The sequence below is a fragment of the Pithys albifrons genome, chromosome 9, assembly GCF_047495875.1.
Source record: "Pithys albifrons albifrons isolate INPA30051 chromosome 9, PitAlb_v1, whole genome shotgun sequence".
In the NCBI taxonomy this organism is placed as follows: Eukaryota; Metazoa; Chordata; class Aves; order Passeriformes; family Thamnophilidae; genus Pithys; species Pithys albifrons.
This window is the reverse complement of record NC_092466.1, coordinates 34,013,858-34,022,652: the sequence shown is the minus strand read 5'-3', so window position 1 is coordinate 34,022,652 and position 8,795 is coordinate 34,013,858. Positions and strand designations below refer to the sequence as shown.

Genomic DNA, 8,795 nt, shown 5'->3' with positions numbered 1-8,795 from the left:
TGTCCCAAGGCCAAGGCAAGGACTCTCACATATCTGCTCCAAAGGCAGGGAGGCACAAAGGGGTGGGTTCAGCCTCTGTTTTTCCACATGGCTTGGGCTGCTTGCTGGTGTTTCCAGCAATAGCAAAGTATGTGAAAAGGGGAAGGATCCTCCAGAGATGTGCTTTGCTTGGAAACAAGGGTGTGATTTAATCTCAGGATGTTTATCTCTGTACCCAACCGTTACCTGAAGTGCATCTGCAGCCATGGCTCATTTCACTTTGAGCCCTGCACTCTGTTTGTGTCTCTTGTCAGGGCTGAGCCCACATTGGTCATTTACCTTGACAGGTCTTTTCCCAGCCAACTCCAGAGATTGCACAGCAAATCCCTCTGCAGTGCTTAACACGATGTCCCCATGTCCCACAGGCCACCACCACAGTGTACGTCACCGTCCTGGATGAGAACGACAACGCTCCCGCTTTCCAGCAGCAGCTGTATGAGGTGACCCTTGATGAAGGTCCCTCCACACTCAACGCCACCCTGGTCACCGTGCAGGCCCTGGACCGGGATGAGGGACCCAATGGCACAGTTGCATATGCCATCACAGAAGGCAACATCTTGGCTACCTTCCACATTGACAACGCCACGGTCAGTAAGGATGCTGGCTCCATTCCAGACATGTCCCTGTCCCACTGCCTTCACTCCCAGCTGCTCTCCCCTCTGCTTGCAGGGAGAGATCCGCACAGTGAAGGAGCTGGACTATGAAATCAGCCACGGGCGCTACACCTTGATCGTCACCGCCACTGACCAGTGCCCCACCATCTCACGCCGGCTGACGTCAACCACCACGGTAAGGAGCCGCCGGCACGGTTGCGACACCATGGCCTCTCTGGGGTCAGGGAGTTCTATCTCGTGTGAGCAGTTTCACATCTCCTTCCCTGTGGTTGCCAGTCTCTTTTCCCAGCCATGGCCAGTTTGCCCAGTTGCTGTCTCCCTGCTCCTTCCTGGGGGTTTCAAAACAGAGACATGGACTAGGGACACTTGTATGTTCATGAGCCGGATTATTTGGTTCTGCAGACAGAGAGAAATTCCTGGAACTTCTTTTAAGTTTCATTGTGTTTTCATTAGATATCTTACATGAAGGGATAGCAGGTAGTAAAGTATTGCCATAGCATTAATTTCTGCTGCAGCTTTATCTTCTCAGATTACTTACCTGCTTTTAAAATTCCCTTTTCCCTCCTTGTAAGGAGGTTATTTAAAGCCTCTAATCATTTTTAATTACTTTTCTCTATAGCTCTTTCTTTTTTCCTGGCCCACAATGACATGAACTTAGTGCACTGCTCAAAGCATGGGGAGGGCAGACAAGCAGCTCCAAAGCAAATATTTTGCAGGAATTGAACACAGTGATTGTTTCTATGACCAAAACCAAAATTTTGACAGGTTGTACTGCAGATCTGTTCATGCCCACATTAATTTGGAAGTCTACAGGTGGCAGGGATGGGTTAAATCTTTCGTCCTGACTCCCTTGGACCACTATACCTCACCCAGATACCGAGCCAAGTGTTTTGTAGTCCCCCAAAGGGAGATGAGTTCTTGTGTGCAAAGGGAAAAAAGAGAAACCAAAGGGGAGATACCAGTGTGAGAGATTGTCCCCACTACCTGTGCTCCATGCTTGGGCAAGTGGTCAGCCTTTAGATTTGGGTATCATACATTGCTGGAGATAACTTCTGGCCCAGGAAAACTTTTAGCAGACCCTGGATTTATCTGCTGGCAGGGAAAGCAGCAGCTGACGGCAGAGCTTTGCCTGCACTTGGCTCAAGCAGAGACATGAACTTGGAAACCCCTTCAGCAACAAGTACTGAAGCCAGAAGGGATAAGGAAACACTCTCCCTACACGGCCCAGGGAGTTTGTGCCAGCACTGTATGAAAACACAGCTTTTAGGAGGAGGTTTGGGGATTGTTTAAGATCCCAAATGATGGGAAGTTCATCACCCTGATAAGGCGTGCCAGTGTTTGTTTTCTCCACTGCTAGGAAGCGGAGCAGAGATTTGGATATACTCTCTGTAAAGATTAGATTTAACCAGTAACAAACGCCCATCTGAGAGATTTTGCTGTCCTTTAATCCAGGAGGTCGGAAAACTCTGCCTTCCCAGTGTCTTTCTCATAACAACCTATTCCATCAGTGGTTATTTGATGAAATCTGCAAATTTTTTAACGTTTGCTCAGCATTAGGAATTAAGTCTTTCTTGGAGGAAAAGGAGTGAGCAAGTGTGCAGCTGACTGCAGAGGTTGGGTCTCTCCAAACTGATGACTTTGGTGTCTGTGGGCTTTGTCTATCCAGCTTGAGTTTTAGGATGTGAATGTTGGCTTTTACATTGACTTCTCCATCACAATGTGTGCCCCAGAGGTTTAACAGTGCCCACCTGTGTGCTGATGGAGTTTTGTAGTATTGCTGTAGGATGGGCATGATCAGAAATAACTGAGTGAATCTCTGAACTCTGAACTGGTTGTTTGGTGAACCCAGAAAAGCCAGAAATACAGGAGGTATTTTGTGATGTCCCCTGTCCATGGCTTCTCATGCTCATGGCCAGTGGGCTGGTCTCTACTTCCATCCCTCTCCTCTCACAGCCCTCAGCTTTCTTGCCCTGACCACAGGTGCTGGTGAACCTCAATGACATCAATGACAACTGTCCCACCTTCCCACGGCCCTACGAAGGTCCCTTCGACATCACGGAAGGGCAGCCCGGCCCACGGGTCTGGACATTCCTGGCCCATGACGGTGACTCGGGGCCCAGTGGGCAAGTGGAGTACAGCATCATCTCTGGGGACCCCCTTGGTGAGTGGGGACATGGGGATGTGACTTATCCTGCTGCTTGCCCCATGGAGGAGCCTGGCTTGTGGGACCACAGGCAGCGGTTTCAGAAAAGCCATCCTCCCTCCGAGCACTGCTTCTGCAAATTCAGCCTTTCGACACCAGGAAATCCTGTTTTGAGCAACAGGAAACTTAACCTGTTCGTGGCTGGACAGGGGGTGTTCAGGGTTTTTGCAAGGGAAGGGGGGGGAAACTGCTAAAGAATAAAGGAAAAAAATTCAAAAAGGTAAAGAAACAAACCGCAGAAAGAGAAATCAAGCCGCACCCCCTCATCCCTGTGGGGTTTGCAGGGTGTTTTGGCACTGAGTTACTCTGCAACCCGTTGCTGCACCAGCACCCTGGGGCAGGTGGCAGAGGAGCAGTGGTCCCCCCTAACCATGGGAACATCAGGCTGTCCCTCTGTGAAGGAGGTGGTGACTTCAGTCCAGGGAATCTGGAAGGCAGAGCCCAGTCCCATCTTCCAGCTGACCCCACTGCAAAGCTTTTCCAGAACAACCTGGCTTGTGGGAGTCTGTGCTGTGTAGCCCACCCATCTATGGCCATCTCAGGGCATGGAGGGGCTGTTGGCACCTTCAGAAAGGCCCAGAAAAGGAGCAGAGACATCTCTTATTTGGGCATTCACCCCATCTCCTGCTCATGCTGGTGCCCCAGGGTGCTGTAGCACAGTCCCCGGCTGCCACAGTCCTTCCATATATGCAGTAATGGGACATGTGCTTGTCCCCAAACCTGCCATGGTGCCTCTGTCCAGCTCCCAGACAAGCCATTTCCTTGGGGAGCCAGGCCATTTGCAGGGACACAGCATGAGCCAGGGCCCTGCTGTCTCTGGCAGGGGAATTTGTCATCTCCCCGGTGGAAGGAGAGTTGCGGGTGCGGAAGGATGCAGAGCTGGACCGCGAGAACATCCCCTTCTATAACCTCACCATCGCTGCCCGGGACCGGGGGGTGCCTCCCCTCAGCTCCACAGTGAGTCCCCTGGGGTGGCACAGGGGGCTGTGGGGTGCTGTCCTCCATTCCCAGTTCCTTCTCTCTGGTCTCTGTCTTTGTTCTCCTTCCCTCCTCCTCCTTCCCCTTGTCCCTGGGGCTTTCCTCCCCCAGGCCATACTCAGCTGAGTAGGGAATCCCACCTCTTGCCTGGGGAGTGCAAGAAAAGGATGGGAGGGATGGAAATAAATGCCAAATACCTGTCCTGCTTCTCTTCCTGGCAGATCGTGGTGGGTGTCCGTGTGCTGGACATCAATGACAATGACCCTGTGCTCCTCAACCTCCCAATGAACATCACCCTCAGTGAGAACGCCGCTGTCTCCAGCTTTGTCACCCGTGTCCTCGCCCGGGACGCAGACAAGGGGCCAAACGCCCTCCTGACCTTCGACATAACTGCAGGCAACACAGACAATGCCTTCTACATCAACAGCACTGTACGCCCCTGGGGGGTGGGATGCTGGGATGTGGAGGGTGGGCACCCCTGGCCCCAGAGGCTTGCCTTCCCTGGGCACCCATGGGATCCTTGCCCTTGCAGCAGATTCTTCAGGGGATCATAGAATAACAGAATCATAGAATTGATTGGGTAGGAAAAGACCTCCGAGATCATCAAGTCCAACCCTTGGTCCAACTCCAGTCCATTTACCAGATCATGGCACTCAGTGCCACAGCAAAGCTCAGTTTAAAAACCTCCAGGGATGGGGAATCCACCCCCTCTCTGGGCAGCCCATTCCAATACCTGATTACTCTCTCTGGAAAGAATTTTTTTCTGCTCTCCAACTTCAATTTCCCCTGGCAGAGCTTGAGCCCGTGCCCCCTTGTCCTATTGCTGAGTGCCTGGGAGAAGAGACCAACCCCCACCTGGCCAGAACTTCCCTTCAGGGAGTTCCAGACAGTGCTGAGGTCACCTCTGAGCCTCTTCTTCTCCAGGCTAAACACCCCCAGCTCCCTCAGCCTCTCCCCACAGCACTTGTGCTCCAGTCCCTTCTCCAGCCTCGTTGCTCTTCTCTGGCCCTGCTCCAGCCCCTCAGTCTCTTTCCTCAACTGAGGGGCCCAGAACTGAACACAACACTCAAAGTGTGGCCTCCCCAAGGCAGAGTCCAGGGGCAGGGTCACTGCCCTGGGCCTGCTGGCCATGCTAGTTTTGATCCAGGCCAGGATGCCATTGGCCTTCTTGGCCACCTGGGCACACTGGTGGCTCCTGTTGAGCTTCCTGTCAATTAGTCCCCCCAGGTCTCTTTCTGCCTGGCTGCTCTCCAGCCACTCTGTGCCCAGCCTATAGGATCTTACATCCCTTACAGCTGTTCTCTCCCTTTTTTCTCAACAGAGTGGTGTTGTCTATGTGAACCGCCCACTGGACAGGGAGCGAGTGGCAGAGTACAGGCTGACCATTACAGTGAAGGACAACCCCGAGAACATACGCAATGCCAGGCGGGTAATTATGGACACTGCCGGGACCTCCAGCGATGGCTGACGGGGAAAAGGGCTTTCTGACATTGGCCAAAGCAGACAGTGCATTTACCCACAGCAATTCCAATAGCAACTCCAGCCCCAAAAAGCATCTGGGGGTCATAAGGAGGGGGCAACAACACCATCCCCAGCAGAGAACACAAGCAATAGGATTTAGGGCAAGCCCAGTGTTACTTGTTGATTCCATGTAACAGAAGTAGATGTCATGGAAGGTGGGACAGAGTTGACCTGGAGAGCTGGACAACCACAATGGTACTAGAGCATCCTTTGGCTCTGCTGAGTTGTCTCACACATCACCCTTCAGGGTGCAGGCTGGGAGGGGATGCCCAGCCCCAGAGTGAGGGTACCTTCACACCCTCAAGGGTGGTCCAGGGAAAAAAACATTATGATTGCACAGCTTTGACTGGAAGTGGGACAGGGGGAAGGTGAGCTCAAAGAAAGGGCATGACGGTCATTGCTTTCTTGTCCCAATTTTCCTTTAGGATTTTGACCTACTGGTCATTTCTATAGCAGATGAGAATGACAACCGCCCCCTCTTCACCCAGAGCTCCTACCAGGCTGAGGTGATGGAGAACTCACCCCCGGGTAGGCCTCCCTTCACTCCCTTATGTGGCTCCTTCAGACTCCCCTTGGGGCTGGGCAAGGGGAGTTGTCTCCTGGCCGTGGTGGAGGAGACAAAACTCTGAGCAAGGCAAGGCTGCAGATTGGTGGGACAGGGATGCTGAGTTTCAGGGGCTCCTGCCAACTGCCCAGGGAGGTCAGCCTTGAGAAGGCCATAGCTTTTGTCCATGCTGCTGGTGAAGACCCTTCCTGGCACAGGTCAGAAATCGGCTCTGCTTGGGAATTGCTCAGCTTGACAGAGCAAGAAGTGCCCATGGGCTGAGCTGAGTCCTGGGGCAGCCTTGAGGACACCCACCTTCCCAGCATCCCTGCAGGTGATGGGCTGCCATCTCTCTGTCACCTGGACCCACCTTGCTCCCGGAGTGAGATAAAAGAGCCCAGCCTCTCCAGACAGACTTTTCCCAGGCAAAAAGCTAGAAGTACTTTTCTCTTTTGCCTTCCTGCCATTTAAATCGCTCCCTGCTCCAAGATCTCAGGTATCCTGTCCTGCCATTGAGGGACATCCCAGGTGAACAGCTGGGGTGCCTCCAGGTGACACTGTCAGTGGCAGGGTGCAGGTGCTGCCCAATCTGATGGATGTGTCTGTCTGTTTGTTTTTAGCTGGATGTCCCACTGCCTCTCCGGGGCCTCACAAGTCGGTCTACAAGGCTGCAGCAGCTCCCCCCACTGCCTCATACCCCACGAGGCTCCACTCTGTCACCTCATCCATCCATTCATTGCTGTCCCTCATGTGTCACCAGGGTGGGAGGGGGATAGGGAGGCTCATCAGGAGGTTGCTACCCACCCTAATGCTTATCATCTCATCCAGGGACTCTGGTCACAATGCTCAGTGGACCCATTCTAGCTCTGGATGCTGACCAGGGCAGCAATGCTGTGGTGACCTACCAGCTGCTGAAGGCATCCCTGGACCTCTTTGCTGTCGACAGCAAGACAGGTAGGGTGGCCAGCTGAGCCCTGTCCCCAGCCCAGAACCACCAAGCACCCATGGCGTCTGTCATCAGGTTTTTCCCCTTCTTTAGGTGTTGTTTCGGTGAAGCCTGGTGTTGTGATAGACCGAGAGGCTTTGCCAGACCCTCACCTGGAATTCACACTGGTGGCTCGTGATGTGGGGGGGCTGAACAGCACTGCCAGCCTGGCAGTGACCATCCTGGATGACAATGACAACCACCCTGTCTTCCAGCCAGCGTTCATCACAGCACGGCTGTTGGAAAACAGCCCTCCAGGTCAGGACTGGATGTGAGGGTGGGCAATGGGGAGACCTGGGTGTCCCCCTGGGACTGTAAAGATCCATCTCCCAGTGTCATGGTTGACCAGCATGGGGGTGAAAGGAAAACCTGGGAATTGGGGCTGCCCATGATGCTTGATTGTATTTGCCTTGGGACTGAGGGCTTGTTATTGCTACCCTCCAACCCTCACTTGAGAGGCCTGTGTCCCACCTTTCCAGGCTTCTCCATCCTCCAGGTAACAGCCACAGATGCTGACAGTGGCCTCAACCAACAGCTGGATTACCGGATTGAGGGTGGTGGCCAGGACAGGTTCCTGATTGATGCCACCACGGGGGTGATCTGCGTGGCCCACATCACCATTGACCGGGAGGAGCAGGATGCCTACCGGCTGACGGTGGTGGCTGTGGATCAGGGCACACCAGCGCTATCGGGCACTGCCACCGTCAGCATCACCATTGACGACATCAACGACTGCCGGCCCGAGTTCATCAACCCCGTCCAGACAGTCAGCATCCCCGAGTCAGCTGTCCCTGGCACTGTGGTGGCCCAGGTGACCGCCATCGACCGTGACCTCCACCCTCGCCTGGAGTACTACTTGCTGGAGATCGTGGCTCGCGATGACACAGACGCGCTGGTGCCTGAACAGCAAGGAGCATTCACAGTGGATTTTAGGACAGGTAGGAGAGCGGGAAGGGCGGCACAAGCAGTGCAGGCCCCTCTCCTCGTTTCTGCTTCTTCTTCCTCTCTGCCTGGAGGTAGGTGTCCGAGGCACGGGGAGACGATTCACCTCTGCTGCCTCCCTGCTCTCCTCCCCCAGCTGTGCTGTCTTACCCTGCCCTGTCTTCCCTTCCCTGACTGACTGACTTAACTAATCCTTTTCTTTCTTTTCTGGCTCTCAGCCTGCCAGGTTTGTCTCTGTGTCTGTGCTCATTTCTCTCTTCATGCCATCCATCTCCTCCCTCCATCTCAGCCATCTCCACTAATAGCCCCCCTGTGGGCCAGGGGCTGCTCAGCCTTGGCAGACTGGACACGAGCACCCTCACTGGGGGAGCGGAGGGGGCACTCCAGGGTAGGTGGTGGGCTCTACCTTTGGGGAAGGAAGGCCAGGAGCTCCCCACATCTATTTTGGAAGCACAAACCTGATCCAGGAAAGCATTTCCCTTGTTGGAAAGGATACATGACCAGGTTGTTAAAGCTGCTGAGCTAAGGTGAATGGGTTTGTACAGGGGAGCAGCAGCAGTGGCTCCCAAACCCCTCTTGGATGCAAACCCTTACTTGGCTGAGACAGTGTGAGAACCTGTGGGCTGGTCAGAGCAGAGCAGGCAGGAAGGCAAGAGGTGAAGAGCAGGAAGAGAGAGGTTGTCTGCTGTAGCTATCAAGTGTTTTCCCCATTTAGTCTTTGGGAAGGCAGGAGAACAAGTGCAGCCCAGGGCACAGCAATCAGCTGGTACACACCGCCCTGCCGAGGGCCCTCTGCAGAGGGTACAGGCGTAGCCTGTGACATCCAATCTTTTTGGGGTTCCCAGGAGCTGTGAAGGTCAAAACTCCCCTCAACCGTGAACTAGTGGCCACCTACGAGGTCACCATCTCTGTCCACGACAATGCCAGCGAGGTCATCGACCGCTCAGTGAGTGTGCCCAACGGTAAGTG

At 54.0% G+C, this 8,795-nt stretch overlaps 1 protein-coding gene across 1 annotated transcript in view; it reads left to right on the top strand.

The window, feature by feature from the left end:
* Positions 1-8,795, top strand: part of CDH23 (cadherin related 23) — a 208,272-nt gene that overhangs the window by 189,175 nt on the left and 10,302 nt on the right. Inside the window, exons 38-48 of the mRNA XM_071564094.1 lie at positions 405-626; positions 709-828; positions 2,634-2,814; positions 3,680-3,813; positions 4,056-4,265; positions 5,156-5,263; positions 5,781-5,883; positions 6,728-6,853; positions 6,939-7,142; positions 7,364-7,822; positions 8,672-8,788. Of these exons, the coding sequence (XP_071420195.1) occupies positions 405-626; positions 709-828; positions 2,634-2,814; positions 3,680-3,813; positions 4,056-4,265; positions 5,156-5,263; positions 5,781-5,883; positions 6,728-6,853; positions 6,939-7,142; positions 7,364-7,822; positions 8,672-8,788 (1,984 nt within the window). The remainder of the gene's footprint in view (positions 1-404; positions 627-708; positions 829-2,633; positions 2,815-3,679; positions 3,814-4,055; positions 4,266-5,155; positions 5,264-5,780; positions 5,884-6,727; positions 6,854-6,938; positions 7,143-7,363; positions 7,823-8,671; positions 8,789-8,795) is intronic.